This window comes from Octopus sinensis, linkage group LG12 (genome assembly GCF_006345805.1).
Source record: "Octopus sinensis linkage group LG12, ASM634580v1, whole genome shotgun sequence".
Lineage (NCBI taxonomy): Eukaryota > Metazoa > Mollusca > Cephalopoda > Octopoda > Octopodidae > Octopus > Octopus sinensis.
This window is the reverse complement of record NC_043008.1, coordinates 38068390-38092271: the sequence shown is the minus strand read 5'-3', so window position 1 is coordinate 38092271 and position 23882 is coordinate 38068390. Positions and strand designations below refer to the sequence as shown.

The window sequence follows — 23882 nt, the reverse complement described above, 5'->3', positions numbered from 1 at the left end:
TGAAGAAGACTGACTAGAAGAGAGAGCAGGAGTGGCATGATGGAGAGAGGGAGAGTATAGAGGGAAGTGTAAGGTCATAGAAGAGATTTATATCAACAAAGAGTAACAGAGGAGAGGATAGTAAAAGAGAGAGAGAGAGTAAGTGAAAGAAAGAGAAAGAGAGTCTAAGGAAATGAATATTAATAATCTAGATGATAGTAAAACAGAACTAATGAAGGATAGCAAAAGAGATGTTAAGTAAAAGAGGCAGATGTCCCTGGAGAATGCAATGGGGAAAAAAAGTAATGCTTAACAATAAAGAAAGGTGATGGTAAAGGGTATTGAATATGGGCTGATCCAGCGTCATCTCTCCCTACACAGGTTTCATGATAAAATGGGTAGAAAGATAAAGGGTAAATGTAAAATGGAAGTAGAGACCTAAAGAGTGAAAAGAATCAAATATGGTCAGATCAAGTGCCGACTTTTGTTACAGAAGTGTCATGGTACAATGAATCGTCGAGAGGGTAATTGATAAGTAGAAGAGTAATGATGTGGCAACATATGCAGTTTAAGCCTTTTGTTATTACACTTCTGTTGGAAGACACATTCTGTTTCAATTAATTTTGAAAATAGTGAAGAATTTAGTGTAGCAACTTTACCATTATTAGACTGGTGTTAGGAACATGAGTTCATATAAAATTTTGATGAAAGTTTTTAATTTAGATCACTTTCAAACTAAGAATCAGGCAAAGTCGTAGGTGGTATCAAAAGGCGGCGAGCTGGCAGAAACGTTAGCATGCCGGCAAATGCTTTGTGGTATTTTGTCCACCACTGCATTCTGAGTTCAAATTCCGCCAAGGTCGACTTTATTTTTCATTCCTTCGGGGTCGATAAATTAAGTACCAGTTACGCACTGGGGTTGATATAATCGACTTAATTCGTTTGTCTGTCCTTGTTTGTCCCCTCTGCATTGAGCTCCTTGTGGGTAGTAAAGAAATAGGTATCAAAAGTCTTAAGAGGAATATAATGAGCAAGAAGCCAGATGTAGATATGCTATTCATTTGAACCTCCTACGTTAGCATTATTTTAATGACAATATTACTATGACTGCTTGAGTGGGTGGATCATCACATAGTGTCACGAATCACAGCTCTTTCTCATTCAGTATCAGTTACAGATGTGTTAATCATGTAATCTTGTAAAATTTTATTACAATTCTTGACAGAACAATTTTACATTGAATAGCTTACTTAGAGAATAAAAACCAAGCTTTTCCAGAAATATTTCCTAGAACAGATTAGATACTTTATATATTGGAAAATTCTTCTCTCAACTATACTAATTCTACAAAGCTTTAATTAAGTTGTAGTCTTTGAAGTCTGCCTCAGTAAGATTGACATTTAGGCTTTCCTCACATATTCAAGGCTTTACTCAAAGAATAAAAAACCAAACTTTTCGGGGAATGTTTTGTGAAAGAGACTAGCTTGCATTCCAGGGAAAATCTTTTCCTTTGTCTCAGTCCTATGCATTTTGTTGGATGAGAAATACATTATCTTTTACAAAAGCAATATTTTTGAGACTGAACCAGAAGTATTTATTTGCCGTATGAACTTTGCCTAATTCAATTTTATTAGCGTATATCAATTATGTATATTTTCTTAATATTCATTTCCTTATTATTAACAAAAATTATTTTATCTAAAATGACCCTGCTAAATTTTTTTCAACTCTCGTAACAATCTCCCGTGATGTTTTTGCTGGGATATGCCATATGTTGAACTTCATGGTAGATCTTTTGTTTTTAATTTGTAACAGTATTTTAGCAATATTTCTCTTAAATACTCATAAATTATTTATAAACCTATTATAATAAGATTTACTAGAGAATGTGTTAGTGAAGAAAGAAAGCTGGAGTTGACATTTATTCTGTTTTTCACAGAAAGAAACTGAATGTTAATTACCAACATACACAATAGAATAATCAGCTTGAAATTTACTGTTAGCCTGAATAAGCTTATTTAATAACATGATATCATAAACAATGCATAAGGTGAGATGATGTTAACATAGAACAAGAATATCACAGAACAGAAAATAGTGGAAAGTGAAACGTCTAGAAAAAATATCGTAACGAAATAGAAATAGTTTACATAGAATAATTTTGGACTTGGTTGTTATGACTACTTTTTAATGAGGTAAAGGTTATATTTGTAAACAAAGTCTGTAAAAAACATAGCATGTCAAAAGTCTGTAATTGAAATGGTTGAGAAAGAATTGTTATGTTGTGTAGTTATATTTCTGTTCCATTTCTATATTACGGTGCTCTTATATTTCATTTCTTTATTGATGCTACCGTAAGAAATAATATCGGCAAAAATTGAATAACTGAGTAAATGTAGTGGATTATTAACAACTTCAAATTTGCTGCATTTCATTGTATGTTAGATAAACATATTTCACCTAACTTTCAAAAACAGGTACCAGATCACCTGAGAATTTTAGCAGCAAAAGATTCCATTTCCTAGTAGTATCATATCAGAAGCTGCAGAAGAGTTCCACTTCTCACATCATAGCCGTCATAAGCATAACTCAGTCATAAAAGACTGCAATAGTTAGGATAATTCACAAGCTTTAGTTCACAGATGATGGTTAGGAATTGGCGATGGTTCATTGTATATGTTCCTGAAAATCAGGGCATGAGATAACCATATAATTCATTTGCTGTGAGATAAAGAGAATACAAAAAATACACTATATTATAATAAGAAAGAATGATCATTGATCGGAGCAAAAATATCTCAACATATCAAACCACCTGATATTACTTGATAATTATAAATTTGAATAAAAGGCATTAAAAACATGTTAGCAAAGCAAAAGTCAAGTCAAATACGAGAGAAAATTAGTAAGTCAATAGTGATGAGATGATAGTTCATGTCAGCAGGACACAAAAGATGATAATTCAATAGTTTGGTTCTGGGATAGCATTGTATACCGAGGACTAATTATTGTCATTTCATGTTAGCCAATACTTTGTCACAGCGAATCACACTAGACCCGACATTAAAGAACTCGATCTTTTCTTCAACTCACCAATTATTTTAAGCATTCTTATGACGCAGATGATTTAGAATCGGAGCCATGAATCAACATTGAGCAACTGTTATTCTCTAAAACACAGAAAAATCGATTTCTAAGGAATATCATCTTAGAACACCAAGTCTTTTAATTTTAACTTAAGTATTATTTTGTGTGTATGTGTGTGTGTGTCTCTGTGTGTATATACATATAAGATAGATATAGATGTAAATATATATATACATGCATACACATACATATGCACACACACACACACACCACACACTCATGCACACACACACTCACATATATAAATTTTGCTGTCAGCCCAAACTCAAATATATTCAGACTTAATCATGTTGTGTATATACATTTCATTTATTTTGGGGCATCATTTTAGATAATATATCATTATATATACATATATTTAATGTTTCACTTACACATAGCAATACTAAAAACGTGGTACTAGAACAATATATATATATATATATATATATATATATATATATATATTACCAATTGAATAAACCCATCAGTAATGTACTTACAATGACTACTAGAAACAACTGTAAGCCAAATTTACTCTGGTAAAGGAAAAATATGTAATGACCATCATTTTTAACTTGTTATATATATATACATATATATATATATATATAATATATATATATATATATATATATATATAATATATATATATATATATATACATATATATATACATATATATATGTATACATATATATTTATGTATGTATATATGTGTTTATGTGTGTATAGATAATAAAACAAATGGTTTACATATATATGAATGTATATGTATATATATACAAGGTATTGCTCATTAGATATTCTCTTTATTTATAATACTTTAACAATTAAGAACTTAGCTGTACTTTAAGATCTCCTATGATTCTATCCCTTCATTATCCTTTTTTAAACAAACAGAACAGAATTATTTTTGAAGGGCAAATAGTAAAATGAAGCACGAACTGTAGAAAAAAGTGTGGGCATTTATTTTCATCCCTTCAAAGTTATCTATCTGAAGGCATTGTACATTTTTTGGAAGTTTCTTCAAAAGTTCAGAAACCTTAAAAAGAATCGATCTACTGGTTGACTTAGACCTAGGACCAGTATCCCCCGCCCACCCAAAAAATATTCACCAGTAAAGTATATTTGTTGTTTGCAGATATAACTCTTACAGGCACAGCCTATGTTCAGAACACAGAACCCATCCACTTGATCTGTAATGCTACCAACAGTGTACAGTCTCCTCGGGACATCACATGGTACAAGGACGGAGAAATCATTACGAGGGGCGTCTTACGAAGAGTTATAATAACTCGACGTCAAGTCTCTCCAAGAACTCTTATCAGTGAGCTAAAAATAGCACGGAGTAACACTGGAGATGACGGCATCTATGTGTGCCGAACATCTGACCTGGAAGTCACTCGATTTAAAGTGAATGTTTTAAATACGTATGGTTAGTAATTTAGTCTCCCTCTATTTGAATGCGTTGCACATGTTACTGTTATCAAAACTCTTGTCTAACAATCTTTATTTCTCTGTCTCTTTCCCTCACATAAACACTTACTCACAGTGAAATGAGTTCTTCTGCATGGAATATTGTTTTAGTGGAATGCTTTAAAACCATTTTATGTTATTGGTTTGTTAAAATATATTCTGAATTGTTTGTGTTATTTTGACTGTTTTTAAGATTCTGAAAAAAAAAAATCATGTATATTCTTTATTCTTGTTACAATTTAAGGAATGATCAGACCTGCTTTTAAATTTCAAAGGTGTCCTCCAATGGGTTGAAATCAATGTTGTTCCTTGTGTTTTCTTTCTTTTGTAATTTTTATTTTCATTAAAATAATATTTTTATTAATGCATTGCATCTATTTAAGGAGAAATGTTTATATCAATTTTTTTTTATTTATTTAACATTCTAAAGGAAGAATTAATTAGTTAAAATAAAAATGTATTCACACATTTCCTTACAGCAATCTGATATAATGCAGCCTACCTAAACTCATTATTATCCAACTCCTGCTGATTTACTTTATATTAATGAATAAAAACAACAAATTACCATTTTATAAATCATTTTGCATTTCTATAATTATTCTCATTTTATTGATATTACAATAAAACAAAGCTTATCACTCCTTAAATATTATATTTTCAAAGGTTTATTTAAATTCCATGCCCTTGAGTATTTTTTCCCATTAATAATTTAAATTGAGTCCATCCCAAACAACAGGATAGCCCTAACAAGAATTACAATTATATCCAATTAATATATTTTTAAAAAAGCAATTAATACATTTTCCTCATATAGAAATTGACTACATTTTATTTGAATTGTTTATAAATTTAGAATTCATAATAAATGATTGAAGCTGTAGAAAAATTATAAATACGGATATAAAGTGCTCTCTTATCCTCTCTACTTGTTTTTGTAAGCAGTTAATAAAACAACACAGGGTGCAGCATATTATCTGAAAATTTAATAATTGTGGTGCTGTTTTAAGATACTTTTATAACTTGGTAATTAACTTACTCGTTTGGTTGTTATTTTGTGGAAACTGCCTCTGATGAAACATTAGTTGGAAGAGGTTAGGATAACTTTCTCTTATCATTCATTAATGCATCAAAAACTAACATGTTAAAAATAGTCTTACATTCCAATTTATTCAATCTTATTAGTGATCTAAATCTCACAGAATCTTTTCATGCAGCAGAAGCTAAGAAACATTCCTTTGCTAATTACTATTTTGGTTCTTAATTATCAAAATATGTTGAAATTTCCACTTATAACACAACATACATGCTCACTTTCATTAAGGAAGTGGGAATCTATAATTACAATTTAATTAATTAATTATATCTTTCTTAGGAAAAAAGACATTACCGTCAATTTAAAGCAGATAATAATTTATGGAATTTGAAATAACAAGATTGTTGAGTGACAAGAACGGTAAACATTGTTTTGAGAAGCATATGTTTGAGAATACGTTTTATAGGAATAAAATGTCTCTTTTAACATTTGAAATTACATAACACCTTTGTACATAGTGAAATCTTCATGACCATCAACAATAAAAGTAGGTGATTATTAACAATTTAAACTAATATTTGTTAAAATTATGTTTCCCCTTCAATTATAATGACACTGATAATCATCAGAACTATTTGCCATGATGATGATGATGATGATGATGATGATGATGAAGACAAGTACGCTTAAAAGAACTTTGAAATTGTTGAATAGATTCAATAATGTATAATATGAAATTATATTACATTATATCTAAATATTATATTACGATTTGGTCTTCTTATGAGTGCCATGTCATGAGGTGAGGTTTGGAAGAGTTTCTGTTCAGCTTTGTAGATCAGTAAGCTACAAACATTAGAAATTATGAAATGAAACAATGTCAGGGGAAGAGAAGAGGTAGGAGGAAATAAAAATATTCTATTTATGAAATATTCCCTTTACGAATTCATGAATAATTATATTTGTATATTTCGAAAATGAGTTATTAGAAGAATAGTAAAGGTTGATTGGACTATTAACCTCATCTTTTGTGGTGTTTGTATATGAACAGTATACTCTCTGGGTGTATGTGCGTAGGTTTAGTTTTAATGATCCATCTGTTCTCAGATGATTGAGTCAATTACCTGACTTCCTATGATCAATGGTATTCCTCTGTGAGTGATGAGCCTGAATGAGTTCCATATGAGACAAATGGGATCCAATTGTTGTTGGTGTTGGTGTTGGTGTTGGTGGTGTTGCTCTTCTGGTCATATCAACATTTCAGCTTGGCATTGCAAACTAACAAAGCAATAATTTGTTCTTCAGTCCTGCCAACCTATCGCCTCAAACAACCGTAATGTCTCCGTTCTCCCTATTTCTGTCATTTTTATCAGTACAGGCACCTTTTCTACTATCTATCATCACCTGAAGATTATTTCTGAATTCGAAACCTTGAATAATGAGATGAATACTTGTCAAAACTAACATACACAATGAATGTATATGTATAAGGATACATACATATATATTTATGTATATAGGTATATATATATATTCACTCATATATATGTATATACATATACATACATATATATATATATATATATATATATATATATATATATATGTTTATATATATATATATATATATATATATATATATATATTTATATTTATATTATATACATACATATATACTGATTGATAGATAGATAGAGAGATAGACTGATAGGCAGACAGATAAATAGATTCAAACAAACATACATACATATTTTTCCAAAGAAATGCTCGACTGTGACTCCAAAGCTTCACCGTTGTTGTTTTCATCAATATATCTGATGAAGGTAGCAGCCAAAACTTCGAAGTCAAAGTCACCTTTTTTCTCATAAAAATGAAATAAATATTCTACCAAGCAATCCTTCAATTAATTATATGTATATATATGATATATATAAGGAGACATAAGAAGCAAATATTAATGATACATACATATGTATGTATATATGTGCATATTATATATATATATATATATATATATATATATATATATATATAATATATATATATATATGTATGGAAGGCTTTCAAAGTAACTACCATATTCCCAGAGATGTGTATGTTTTCACCAACATGATACAGAAACAGAACAGAAATCTTCTGTGCCTCAATATTAATACGATAGCTTTTGCTAAAAAGATTGAAAGAGCCCAAGAACAAATAATAACAGAACTTAATTGAAGAATAACAATTGATCCTACAATAGACTTTCCTGACAACTGAAGACTACTTAAAGAAGTAATGTAAATTTTGATAACTCTAGAATTTCCAAGAAGCAATTAAGCATAAGTGACTTCAGGTCAGTTTGATTTTATCATGAAGCAGTTGAGAGAGATAAATAAACCCAAGGATATGATGCCAGTCTATGACTCATAACATTTTTAGATATTTTAGTACCTAAACCCTAAAGCTAGGTGGATTTAGATAATGTATAATTAAGTACATAAGACATAGAAATTGAATAGAATATTTCTAATAGACTATCCCAGAATCCCATTTGTAAAAGAGACTTATAAATTGAAGAATATTGCAAGATTCAGATCAGAGAAACATTTGCATAAACATTGTTAAAGAGCTTCATGGTTGAATGACCATCATTGCCAATATTTCATCTTTCAGCTATAACATTAGGCTGGTATACTATTATTGTTGAAACTGATAAGCAATGAAGTGAATGAAACAGTGGGATAATGGACTTAGAACGGGATTTAGTTTCATATTCCCTTTCTTTTGTGTCCGAATCTTGCTAACGTTGACTTTGTCTTTTATCCTGCATAAGAGTCAATAAAACCAGTATTAAGGTTGCTTCCATCAACTATAACCATCCTCTATAAATGTTGAGTTTTATATCTATTTGAGAAATTATTACTGCTAAGAAAGGGAAGTTGATAATAAGTTATCATCAAACTGGATCTATGTGGTGTGGTTTCAATCTCAGTCAAGTTAACTTGAAATGCTAATTCTCTTCTGACTAATTCTCCCTGTCAAGTTTGATATTTTGTACTATTTCATTGTTATTTAATCATTATATCTTCTATCCTTTATCGTTTACTTGTATCAGTCATTAGGCTGCAGCCATTCTGGGACACTGCCTTGAAGGGTTTAGTCAAACAAGTCAACCCCACTTCTTATCTTTTAAGTCTAGTATTTATTCTGTCAGAATCTTTTGTCAAACCACTAAGTAATGATGATCTAAACAAACCAACACTAATTATCAAGCGGTGGTGGGGTACAATCACAAACATACACACATATACAACAAGCTTCTTTAAGTTTCCATCGACCAAATCCACTCACAAGTCTTTGGTTGACCTGCAGCTCTTGTAGAAAAATGTTGCCCATATTGCCATGAAGTATGACAGAATCCAGAGCCAAGTGGTTGGAAAGCAAACTGCTTACCACACAGCCACACCTATGGTCAGTACTGAAATAGTATTTGATACAGACCCAGTGCTATATATTTTGGTGACCTTTATCTTTTTAGTTCACATATAGCTAGGTTCATATTTAAAATAGAATTAAAATTGTAGTGTTGTGCTATTTAGTTCCAATCACACGCATAAATCTTACCACTTTGGATTTGATCTTGCATATCAGTCTAACAAAGCTGATATCAAAACATATTAACATATTCCAGACTACACCTACCTACTAATGTTATAGATAAATCCTTTGCATTATAATGAATGGTGCCAATATTTGCTCAGTCACCCAGTAAATTGTCTAAAGCTAGTAAAATTAAAATGTTGAACTTTAGTGTGAAAGCTACAGAATACTTGTTGCATAGATGTCAGTTCATTATTATAAGTACATATGAAGATAATATGCTATGTAGTTTTAATATAAGTTTAAATATCTCTAAAGAGCAGGCAGCACAAATGTTATGTGATTTTGCTTGTTATTATTATTATTATTATTATTTTTACTTGAAAAGGTTGGTGGATTAGCAGACTCAGCTACTCAGATCATAAGTTCAAATCTTGCTGAGGTCAACTTTGCCTTTCATTCTCCCAGGACTGATATGATAAAGTAACAGTAAAGTACTGGGGTTGACTAAGCCAACTATCCCCTACTCCCAAATCTCTGGGTGTATGCTTGTTAGAAACAGTTAAAAATTAGTTAAAAGTAGGACTCTCCCCATAGCCTTTCTTGGCCCTTATACAAAACGAAAGATTAGAATGGTAGGGTAAAGAGGGGATAAAATATCTAGACAAAATTTATGAAACAAATATATTTGGAGAAGGAATGTTAAAGAAAGTAAGCTCTGGGATGGAAAGATTGAGATATAATAATGAAGTGATAAATTACAATGTTCATCAGAGGAATAGTAACACCATCGCCCATTTTAACATAATTGTTTAACGTCCACCTTCCATGCTGGCATGGGTTGGATGGTTTCATAGGAGCTGGCCTTGCAGAAGACTGCAACAGAATTCTGTGTCTGTTTTGGCATGGGTTTTACAGCTGGATACCCTTCCTAACACCAACCATCCCATATAATGGGCTGAGTGCTGAGTGCTGAGTGCTCCTTGTCCCTTAATTAACAGGTATGGTAAAGAAAAAGAAATATTTTGACCATTCCCACTTGCATCCAGGAAGTGGGTATTACCTGCTCATCCTTCCCTCCTTGTTACATCACTAATTCTAGCCAGGTATGTGATTTAGACCACAAACTCATCATCTATATATCATCTGGCCACCATAATATATTAGACTAGTATACTAATTCTTGAATAAATAAAATATTCGAAACTATATAATATGTATATATAGTTTGTTTACAGAAAGAAACATTATTCTTTAATGCTATCATAACGATCACAGTTTATCAGATATAGTTTATCTAATTTCTTTTATCTTCCAGCCAGTTACTGTGTTGTTGTTGCTATTGTTGTTTTGTAAATTATTCTTTGGAGTCATCTCTGACAAGCTTTTTACAATGGCAGTGTGTCTGGTAGTTTGCTTATCAAATAGTTGAATACCAGATGTAGCACATTTCAAAATTATAGTTTTCTTTTCATTTAGTTTCTTTCCTCTTTGAAAATAAAATTATTAAAAACCCATATAGTTGCTAATTTGTTTACAAAGTCATTTACTCATTGTTACCAATATATTATTAGTTTTAATTTTTCTTTTTTTGTTTTATAATTTTTTCTAATTTTCATTGTAAATATTTCACAGTATTTATTGATTGAGATATTTTGTTCTGATTATGGTCGTTCCAGTAACATGAAAGTATAATGATGAACATTGCAATCCTTATCATGGTCATTTCAATAACATCAAAGCATAAGGATCAACATTCCAGTCCTTATCATGAATTTGTTCCATTGTTAAAAGGAAACAAAATTGGAAATAATCCATTGAGTGCCAAAAGACTACATTGCTATTCATTAGAGCCTGGAAAGAAACAGAGCCAGTAATATTCGAGTTGTAATATTACGTTTTGTTAGTCTGTTAAAATCCTAAGAGCACAAACATAGTACATAAGGCAAAAGGGTAGTGGACAACAAGCTTAGAGGCCAGTGGTTCATATCTGCTTTAGAGTAAAGGCAGTTTTATGTAGCTAGGATATTTTGTTTCTAGTTTTTCAGATAGACAAAGCTACATAATTAAAATAACTGAAGGAAATCAGAACTTGGGGGCTGAGACATGGCAAACAACAGTTAAGTCAAATAAGCAAATACAATCATTCATCAATAGATGCTTGCATAGTATACTTAAAATTAGATGGCCCGAACACATAAGCAATATGGAGCTATGGCAAAGAACAAATCAAGTTTCGATTAAGGAGCAAATATTTAAGAAAATGTGGAAGTGGATTGGTAGCACAATTAGAAAAGACACACCAAATGTAGCGAAAAGTGCTTTACAGTGGAAACCGGATGGATATAGAAGGAGAGGTAGGCTTAAGAACTCGTGGCAGAGATCAACACAAAAGGAACTAGAGAAAGGAGGACATTCATGGCAGAGTATAAGTACAGAAGCCAAAATTTATGCGACATGGAATTCAACTATAAGTGGCCTATACTCTTCATTGGAGGGTTAAAGGCATAAAGAAAGAAGAAGGAAATCACCCAGGAATTTGTTCTGTGCTAAAAAAAAAAACTTAGACTGGTTATGATGCAATGTAAAAAAATTAGCAATCAAATAACCAAGTAATGATAATGTGGTGAGAAGAAGAAAATATTTGATTGATGACTGATATAAATTTAATCTGAATGTGATCAGCATGGGTAACAACATTGAACATGCGTGCTTTATTTGTTTAAAAGACCAAAACATGTTCAGAGTTACTGCCCGATCAGTTTAAATTGATATTAGTCATTGGGCTTATGTTTTATTCTCCTTGATGCATAATTATAAACTGACAATTCTAGCTACATATTTGCAATAGAGTCATCGCTGACAAGTGTTTAATTAAGTGAGAAAATGTGTTTACCACCTCCTGTGGGTTTGCAAAGTTGACTGAGAAGTTATTCCACTATGCATCCTGGTAGTGACTTGGCTGAACTGTAAGAGCATTGGATGGGATACCTTTGTGTTCTGAGTTCAAATCTTACTGGAGCCTCTTGTCTGCGATGCCAACCCTTCTAGCACCACCAATAGTTCTATGATACAAGTTTCTTGTTTTAAATGGATCTACATTAAAACCTTCCTCTAAAATTTCCTGTTAATTGATATTTCAGCCATCAGCTTAATAACAGCAATTTAATTTCACTAAATTATTCATTATTTAAAAATCACTTAAACCCAAAACAGTATATTTTAATGGAAATATAACGAAAATAATGAAAAGGTTAATTTGTCATTAGTTTTAACAGCACCAATGGTCCTTAGGTGCTTTATGTTATCCCACTTTGCTGTAAGCATTCAGACTAGAGTTCTCAGTTTTGAGAATAACTTCCCCTGTTCATCTTAATAGTCTTAGGGGATCTGGTAGGAATCATGGGAATTACCATACCATCCAGATTAAGCATTAAAGGGAAAAGAGTCCTTTGGCTAGAGTTTCCTAATCTTACCATTCTTTTTTCCTGGTCCCCATGGGCTGTGAGTGATCATTGGCATACAACAATCCATCCATCTATCTAATACCCCCACAGTACATCCTGAAATTATCACCACAAGACAGATACCTTAGTTGAATAATAATAATTCTACAACAATGATTGCTAAATGCCATTTTATTTTTCTATTCAAAGATTCTGATATGAATGCCTTGATGCATTAATATTATCAAGAATTGGTTAGCAGATGCCATAGAAAAACTCATTTCATTTAAATTACTAATATCTTTGAGAAAGGGATGAATATTACACACTCTCATTCTCTGATCATAAAATACATTTGTGACTCTGTAACTGTGTAAGACATTTCTATTAGAGAAGACATTGAGTGTGCTGAATTAGCAGAGCACTGGATGAAAAAATATCTGTCATGTTTAGATTTGCCTCTCTAAATTCTTGCTGCCATTTCTGCTTGGGTTGACTATAATTTTCATTATTCCAAGGATGATAAACTTTTTACTAGCAATATAGTTTAGTTTGTTAAATCAGCTACATTCCTGCTCTAGAAAAGTATGGCCTTATGCCTTTCAAAAGCAGTGAATGTTATGGGGCAGTAGTCAGTGAATGGAGGGAGTGCAACTTGATATTGGTTCCTGGTTTTGCCATATGAGTAGGGCATAACCCTCCCTCTATTCTGAGGATGCAGAAATGGTTAAACATTGGAAATAACAAAATTTGTAACAATGAAAACTATAGAATAATAATATCTTAACATTCTAAGTTAGCATCGTTTAGTTCAATTCCTAGTCAAACTATTTTATTTCAATACCTACCTGGATGGTAATTGCTTAGAGAGTGGATAGGTAATATAGGTAAATTGCTGGCTTTCCCTTCATACACTAGTTAAAAAACAAAGCCTTCAGTGCTAACTCAACAATCATCCTTGGGTTAATGGAGAGTGATAAGATTTGATATATTCCCATGATTTGGTATAAACAGATAATAGTTGATCGTACTAAATTTATACTTGCTTAGTGTGAAATTAGTATTGGTTGATAAATGGTATTCTAAGATTGCTATCCGTCAACATTAACGTGCAATTGTTTCTTTAAAATAGAGAAATGTGTCTGTCATTAAAGGGTAATAACATATATCATAGACAATTGATCAGAGAATAGCTAAGCAAGATTATAATCAACACTACTTAATATTATTTCGTACAGATATACCAATGTAAGAGAGTAACAGAATCAGTAATATATATATACATTCCACTTTCTCTGTGTTCCAAGGTGAAACAACTACAAATCTCTACACTTGTGCTGACGTTTAAACCACATTCAACCTTTCTGTTACCATTTATTATTTCTGATCTTCTTAAAAATATTTTATAATAATAATAATGAAATTATTGTATACAGTGCTCAGGTGAACCACAAGAAAGAATAATGAACAACCTTAATCAATTTTCGAACCTTATTGAGTTCTCATTAGAGGCGACCACAGCATTTTGACAATGTCCAATAAAAATAAATGCGCCCTCTTTAAAGCCTAGCCAGGCTCATGGGCCCGGTTTCCCGGTTTCTATGGCGTATGTGTTCCCCAGCTGGACAGGACACCAGTCCATCGCAGCATTACTCCTTTTTGCCAGCTGAGTGGACTGGAGCAACATGAAATGAAGTGTTTTGCTCAAGAACACAACGCGTTGCCCGATCTTTGAATTGAAACCACAATCTTATGATTATGGTGCTGACACCCTAACCACTAAGCCATGCTCCCCAACATTTTATTAGAAACAAGAATACAAGTAGTTTATTTGGTAAATTAAAAGTAAAATTCAGTTCTTTTTTGTTTCACATAAATATTAAATAAGTGATAAGAACATTACAACAAAAAATAGGCAGTAATACTTAATGTTCCAGTAGAAAAGTATGAATGTCAAAACATCTTGTTTCATCTTCTGTAATCTACAGCCTTTGTGTTCAGTAAAAAAGACTATTATTATCAAACTGGTGTTCATGACAGTGATGATGATGGTGTCACTAACACCTCAGCAGAATTTTTCTATTAAACTTAATGTCACTTATTTACTTAGCTGGATATTGGATTCATTGGGAAAGTTACCTATGATACACTCAGGTAAATCATCACTTCTGATGATCTACAAAACTTGAAAATCCATGTCTCAACTCCTCATACCCAGGAAACCAGAGGATTTTATTCATGTGTCCTTTTACAAATTTATTGACATATACAGAGTCTGAAAATTTACAAAATTAAAAGATATGGTCTTTATTTTAAAAAGATCAAAATATCATTGATGTAGAGTCAGGCAAGTCCATAAAAGCTCATAAACTAGCTTCTAGTTCTTTTACTATTTAGTAAATACAGATGTAGTTACTGCTTGGCTCTGGTTATCTGTCAACCAGATAATAAAAACTTAGAAGAAATATAAGCATATCCTTGCCATGAATCTAACATTTTCAAAGTTCAAGCAGCAACAATGCAAAATATATAAGTACTATGGTTGATTGGGCCCAAAAATTATATGTAACCAAGTGAAAATTATATATTTGAAAACTATTAAGCAGTAATCAATAACCAGTTGTCATAAAAATACTTATTAACTGCGCATTTTGATCAACAATTCTGATCATCACAGAATCTGAAGTTAATCTCTTTAGTTTTGTATTTCTTATTTCGGAAAGAAAATATGTTTGTTGCACACATGTGTGGGCAACTATGTCAAAACTAGCAATTAAGGTAGTGGACTGACAGACTGGCAAGAACATCAGAACAAATGCCTTATGGTATTTATTCCAACACTTTGTGTTCTAAGATCAAATCTCACTGTAACTTACTTGGGCATTAGACTTAGCCTATCATGTAGTTTAACAACTATCATTATTATTATTATTATTATATTATTATTATTATTATTATTATTATTATTATTATTAATTTACCAGTCAGGCGATAATAATAATAATAATAATAACAACAACAACAACAACAATACTTTCTACTACAGGCACTAAGTCTGAAATATTTGGGAAGGGGCTAGTTGATTGCATCAACACTACTGCTCAACTGGTACTTCTTTCATCGATCCCAAAATGTTGTAAGTTGTAGTTGGGAGGGAAGGTGTTAGTTGATACCATCATCCTTAGTTTATTAACTAAGTGCTTTGTTTTATTGACCCTGGAAGGACGAAATGTAAAAATGACCTCATTGGGTTTTGAACCCAGAATGTAAAGATTTCAAAGAAGCACTGTAAGGCATCTTTTCTTTTTTAGAGCTGCAACAATTCTATCAAATAATAATAATAATAATAATAGTTTTCAACCTTGACATAAACCACAAACTTTTAGGTAATGAAGTAGTGAATCAATACTATTGCCATTTTGTTTACTAAGCTTGGAGGGATTAGAGGCGAGGTTAACCCCCACCAGGATTGGAACTTAGAGTGTAAAAGTTCATAACTATGCGCTGTAAGCATTTAGTTTGGCACATTACCATTTCTCAAAAAAAAAAAAAAAAGATCGGTTTACTTTTGACTCCTGTTTTCCCAAGACTTCTACCTAGAAGCACTATGACTCAGATAAAATTGTATGATTACATCAGCAGTATTTCGTTCATAGAAGGAAAGTTAACAACTTTTAACTGCCAAAGTTTCATGGTTGTGTGTAACAAATACAACTGTCTTCAAAAATCACTTCCAGCATCTACACACATAAATAAATCTTCTTCCCCCAACCCAGTATTCTATCAGGCATGATTTCAACCAAATCACTGCCTACAAATTCCCACATGAAAGAGAGTAAAATAAAAAATACATTTATAAAAACCAGCCATTTATTTAACCACATATCTTCGTTTTCAAATTTGGAACCAGTTATATGAGTGTATGTGTGTATGTATATATGCACACACATATTCATATATAATTATATGTTTATACATATATAAGTATATGTATATATGTGTGTGTGCATACATACATATATGTATACTTATCTATCTATCTATCTATCTATCTATCTATCTATATATATATATATATATATATATATATATATACATATATATAAACATATATATACATACATATATATACACACACACACACACACACATATATATATATATATATATATATATATATATATATATATATATATTATGTATTTATTTATATATATGTAGACAGTTGTACCTATTCACAACTAACTGATCTACAGTTTTGAATGTGAACCCCTAAAACTATTCATAGCAACTGGAAACCTCATTTGGTATTATTTTTTATTCCTATTGCTTTTATCTACTCTATAGACTATTGTGTGGTGAGTGGTCGCAGTGCTTATATGCCAAAATAAGCAAGCTTTTTATGTTTCTCTATAAATAGTAAACATGACAATAAATCTTTAACCTTTTATTATTTAATCTCTATTTTGATGACTCTGATAGTGTGTTAGAAATAGCTCACTTTAGACCCTCACTTCTAACTTAACTTTACATTATTCTGCATTACAACTTTGTTATTTATTTATTTAATTTTTTTAGCCATCATCATTATAGAAAATCTATACACTTGACTTTTATGGCTGTGCCTCAGTAAAAATAACCATAGATGGAAATCAATGCAATTATATAAAATATACTAGACAAGGGACCAAGATTCGTTCTATTGGTCATACTACCAAGACATTTTCTTATACACAGGCTATATCTAACATAGATTTTTTCTTTCTGTAAAAACATCCAAGCAACAAAAATGGTTGATATAAAATTTTTACTCGACTGATGCATCATCTTTTTTTTTGTTTTTGTTTCTTTGATAAAGCATGCCTACGTTGCTGTTGAATTTTGTCATTGCTTTTGTGATTCTTTAGTTTATTAATGTTGTACTACTTTGGAAATATATTTTGTGAAATAAATGCAAATGATTTTTGTCGCTTTGAAATATAAGATATTTAGAGAAAGAAAAATGTTTATTAGATTATCGTCTCTGGACTAATAAATTTAGTGATACATTTGATGTGATGTGAGTATAGATCTGTCCATAGATTGTAGCAACATATATATATATGTGTGTGTATTTATATTTGCCAAAATAATAATAATAATAATAGCTTGATTTAGTGGCAACTAGATTGAAAATTTTGATATATTTCATTGGTTAATAAAATGTAATAAATATTGTTGACACAAAAATACAAAAAAAAATTTTTTTGTATATTATATTTAATATTTTTAAATATAGAATTTTAATTTTAACTCAAACTCTGTTCTTGATAGACCTATTTATAGTAAATTAAGTAAAATTATTATTTTGAATTATCTTCAAATATTAAGCATTAGAAAAAAATTGCTAGTTACAACAACAAAATATTTTATAATTTAGAGTAATTACTGAAAATTTCTGTAACAAAAAATTTCTGTAACAATAAAAACAAAAAATAAGGCAACACCAGGAAATTGCCTATAATATTAGATAAATGTTTGTTGATCACAGGCAATGATGACTGCTGTTCTGCTCTCGTCAATAATTTCCATTTAAGTTCAACAACAAAAATTTTGTCACATGAAGATCATTATTCTTTCATATCATGTATAACTTCCAGGAACAATGCCATTGCTATTGTATTCAATTTTTTTATTGCAGACATAGTGCGTGTCAGGCTTGAGGATCCTGTGAAGCTGATATGTAACATTACAAGAAAGACGGAACCTCCTGACGATATATTGTGGTTCAAACAAGGCAAACCTTTAAGTACTGATGTCAGTAAAAAAGTTTACATTACAAACTATCGACCTAGAGTTACAAAAACTCTAATCAGTGTCTTCACAGTACTGAAGAGTAACTATAGTGACACGGGACTTTATATTTGTGAAGAAGGCAACAAAGAAATCAAACGCTTTAAAGTAGACGTGATTCCCCCATATGGTAAGTCCATATTTGATGCCCAATAAGTGATCTTTCGATATTTGTACATTTAATATGGTAGACAAAGTGAAGCAAACTACACTGATTGAAAGCGAAAGGTAAACAATCATTCCTAATAGGCAAAAATCATCAAAAAACACCCCAGCAGAATCACTAATCATCAATGCAGTTAATGTTATTTATTTGTAAAAATTATTGGACTGAACATTTTCATGTCTGAAACTAAGACGGGGGAGCACATTCTCTCTCTCACACAGTCACATTGCTGTACATACCACAAATAGGTACCCATACACACACAATGACAATTAGTGCCTTCCATTCATTTTCAATCCGTGCAATTTTCTCTCATTTTGTTTGCCATATTATATGTATAAAGTTCGAAAGGTCGCTGTCTAAAATTTTTTTTTCCATTACACAGCATAAATCACAATACAATGTTAAAGAAATATTAAGAAGTAGGAAAAGCTTGTAAATTATATGCCAAAAGTATACTTTTGTATTTTGTTTCTTCCCCTCCACCTCCGTCCTAATTTAGATAAATATATTCCCTTAACTTCTATAAATACCACAGACTTTCCTTCATTCTTAATAGCTGATGACAATTTGATAGTTACTCCTATGCAAGTGAAAAAAATTTCATATAATGTCATTTAACAGTTAGCCAAATATATAATTTACACAGATGAAATAAAATGAAAAGAAAAGAATTCTTAAAATTTAATTAAAATATTAATTCTTCAAAGTCAGTAATTTGTTAAATGACAACTTAGGGTTTTAGGTAGATTCATCATTTGAATTTGCAACAAAAAGATGACTTCAAAAGGATATTTGTTAACAATTACAGAATCTGTGTTAGATCATATATATATGTATATATTTATGTATGTATATATATATATATATACATACATGTACACACATATATATGTGTATGCATATATACATGTATATATATATATGCATGTATATATGTATGTGTATATATGCATGTACATATATGTATATATATAGGCATATATATATATCTATATATATATATATGTATGTATATATAAATGTATGTATATTAAAGATAATGATAATATACGAATAGGAAGAAAAGTAAATAAGTAAGTGGTGCCATATATATATAGCGACACCATGTAATTTGTAGTTATAAAACTAACTATAAAACATGAGTAATATTATTTCCTCTTCTCAAAATACATTTTAATTCCTATAAAAATTGTAGTCCTGACAATATATACTCAAATAATAAAATATATATTTTGTTATTTTCTTGTCATTAAAAGGAAAAAAATAACATGTTTTGTAATTGGCTTTGACTTTGTAGGATAACATTTTGTGATTAGTTTGTTTAAATTCTTACCATAATTTACCAATTTTGATTTATTTGAAGCATGTTACATGTATTTGGTTTTAATGTGTTTCACATTGCTTATTTTATTGCTGTTGCTTAATAAGGGAAGAAAAAGAACAAACAAAATTTGTCCGTTAAGCATGGTTTGATAATGTATTACAAAATGATCATCATTTGTTTTTAATAATTGTTTTCCAATTAGTGTACATGCACAAACCTATATTCAGCTTCCAGAATTCTTCTAACAGATACTTCTGTTTCTCTTTCTTCCTTCCTTCCTTTCTTTCTTTCTTCCTTTCTTTTTTTCTTTCCTTCTTTCTTTCTTTCTTTCTTTTTTTCTTTCCTTCTTTCTTTCTTTTTAGTATTAAATATTCTCGTTCTGGATGAGTTGAAGTTAATCAATCCATCATTGTCCTCATCATCATCATCGTCGTCATCGTCGTCGTTGTCATCGTCGTCATCATCATCATCATCATTGCCATCGGCGGCAGTGATGTTATTTTAATGCCTACTCACCCATGCTTTCATAAGTCAGATGAAAATTCTTTGAGGCAAAAATTTTCACAGCCAGAACCCTTTCTTGTCATTGAGACCCGTGCTTGTTTCCAAGTTACTTAACAATTCTCTCAGTGTGTTAAACAATAAACAACCCAAGCATGAAAGGCTGCACACAACACCATTTGTTTTAAACAGTGAGGCTTTGTCAACGATCACAAGTTATATATTAAGACAAAGAGAATATGTAGTCAGGCACGCACATATACATATACATATAAATATATAAATATATAATATATATATATATATATATATATATATATATATATATATATATGTATATATATAATTTAAAAATAGAATAAAATCTTTATAAGAATTTATCAAGTAGTCAGCGTGAATAAACCTCATAAGGGAAAAATTTATAATTATTCCCTTTAAATATTGGGCAGTCTTTCATGTGAGTGGATTTGGTAGATGGAAACCTAAGGAAGTTTGTTGTATGTATGTGTATGTGTTTGTTCCCTACCAACTCCACTTGATAAGCAGTGTTGGTTTGTTTATGTCCCTGTAGCTTAGCAGCTTTGGCAAAAGCATAAGTACCAAGCTTTATGACTATAAGTGCTGGGAACAATTTCTTTGGCTAAAACCCAGCAAAGCAGTACCCTAGCAAGGCAGTACCCCAGCAAGGCAGCGTGACAGCGTGGCTGCAGTCCTATGACAGTCCTATAACAGAAACAAGTAAAATGTAGAAGACAAAATATTTGTATGGTCCCTTTTAGATTTCCACAGACCCTTTACAATCAGAAACATTGACCTATGGTATTCAAAAGAAAAAAGAAAAACGGCAGCAGAACTATTCAAACTTAAAAGTATTGATCATAAATACGATGAAATGCCAGAGGTCATAAATAGATTTTCACATAATTCTTATAAAAAACTTAAATGGTTAAGAGGATACTTCATTTTAATGAAAATGGTAAAAATATTATAGTATCTTGAACTTCTGGCTTCTGAGAATAAACCCGACAGACTTGTCTTTACTTTTCATTTCCATGGAAACCATTATAAATAAACAACATAAGTAGTTTTAGTACAGGGAATATTTTCTTTTTTTTTTACTTATTTTTGTCCCTTCTCTACAAGACGTGTCTTTGCCCAGTTGGAAGTAACTAAATTATATTATAAATCAAATCTTTAAACAGAAAAATATCTAACAGGATTGCTAACGTTAATCTCTTTATGTAACAAAGAAATTTCTCTATATTGACAATGTCCTCTTGCAGACATCTATAGTCCTATGATGGTGATTATATCCATTTCTCAGACAAAAGATAAATTTGCTTATAGATAGGATACAGTCTTATATTGGAGAATTTTCTAGCAGGTGTATTTGAATTTAGCAGTGTTAGTCAATAAATACTTGTCTATTTGGCTGTGTTATTTGTGCTTACTGCAACAAGTTATTTCTACAATGTAGTACTTATTTACGATAGGGTAAACTTGGCCATTTGAAAGTTAAGTGTTTTGACCATGGAACTCAATGAAATACTAGTGAAAGATACAGGCAGGAACTTATTAAGTGTTCCTTTTATATCTGGAGACTCATTCACAGATGAAATTATGCACACTCAAACAAAACTCAAACATGTATGTTTGTATGTATGTATGTATGTATGTATGTATGTATGTATGTATGTATGTATGTATGTATGTATGCATGTATGCTTGGCACCTTGGAAAGGTGTCTTCTGCCACAGCCTGGGTCTACAGCCTGGATAGAGAGAAAGAGAAAAAAGCCCATTGTGTGTGTATGTATGTGTGTGTGTGTGTAAGTGCATGTGTGTGTGTGTGCGCATGTGTGTGCATGTGTAAATGCTTGTATATGTTAATGTGTTTGTGTCTTCTTGTCAGGACATTGAGTGGTAGATGTAAACAAGTGCCACTGTTATACAAGCAGTGTCATTCATTTCCAATATTCTGAAAGAATATGCCTAACCCCAAGAAATATTACTTTTTGGGGAAACTGGTGACGGTTGGTGTCAGGAAGGGCATCCAGCCATAGAAAAATCTGTCTCGGTAAACTCCATCTGATCCATGGAAGCATGGAAAAGTGGACTTTAAAATGATGATGAATGACGATGCTGATAATGACAATGATAATGATGATGATGATGATAATGACAATAATAATGATGATGATGATATATATATATATATAAATATATATATATATATATATATATATATATATATATATATATATATATATATATATAATTTTCGTCATTGGCATTATGGTGATGCTCTATTCCTCATGCTGGTATGGGTTGTATGAGATTTACTGAGGCAGACTTTCTTCCATTTACCAATGCTTACTTGTTTCCAAGCAAGTTGATAATTTCCCTATTACTTCAAGCAATGAGTGGACATGTTCTCACAAAAGATGGTAAAGACAAAACACAGCTTTTATGCAGGGATATTTTGCTTGTAATTAACACATGATGTCCACACAGAAAGAAACAACCACACACACACATACACGCAAACACACACACGCGCACACACACACATACACATACACACCAATCCAAGTCCCTGCTAATTGGTTGATAAACGGATTAATCTCTAGACAGAAAGAGGCAAAGGTAGAATTTTACAAAGAAAATGCAGTAACACTGACAGTTTGTTGTTGTTGTTGTTGTTAAGCAACAAGATGGGTAAGGGTGATTAGGTGATGGTCTAGGGCTTAGGGGCGGGAGACCCCAGACCTTTGGAAAAAAAAAACTTTGGTCGTCTTGTTGTAGTCTAGGACTCTTCATTGACGCCCAACACCACTGGGAGGTGGCCCTCAAAGTCGCTGGAAATGGAGATCGCCAGGTCCAAATTCTTGAACAGCACACTGACAGGTTGTGGATAGGTGGTTGCATCAACCATGGGAGGTAGTGATGCCATGGCCAACACAAAGACAAATATAGCTGTAGTGAAAGATACAGAAGGAAGACACAAAGCACTAGAATTGTTGCCAAATGAAGCATTGCCAATCAATGAAATTTTTGGTTGTTTTGCTGTTTATTTCCGATACCCCACCCCCACTAAGTGCTGTATACTGAAAATGCACCACCACAAATGTAAGTGAAATTAGAATTTGTAGAACAAGAGAGACTTTTTGAGGTTGGAGTATTTAGTGACACTATGAAAATCCCTTAATCTTGTTTATGTATACGGACTCTTTTAACTCTTTTACTGGTTTCAATCATTTGACTATGGCCATGCTGGTGCACCGCCTTTAGTCGAAGAAATCGACCCCAGGACTTATTCTTTGGAAGCCTAGTACTTATTCTATCGGTCTCTTTTGCTGTACCACTAAGTTAAGGAGACATAAACGCACCAGCATCGGTTGTCAAGTGA

General features: G+C 31.4%; 1 protein-coding gene across 3 annotated transcripts in view; it reads left to right on the top strand.

The window, feature by feature from the left end:
* Positions 1-23882, top strand: part of LOC115218045 (Down syndrome cell adhesion molecule) — a 665166-nt gene that overhangs the window by 558075 nt on the left and 83209 nt on the right. For all 3 annotated transcript variants that reach the window (XM_036507874.1, XM_036507876.1, XM_036507877.1), the window contains 2 exons: positions 4250-4543; positions 18329-18610. In XM_036507874.1, the coding sequence (XP_036363767.1) occupies positions 4250-4543; positions 18329-18610 (576 nt within the window). The remainder of the gene's footprint in view (positions 1-4249; positions 4544-18328; positions 18611-23882) is intronic.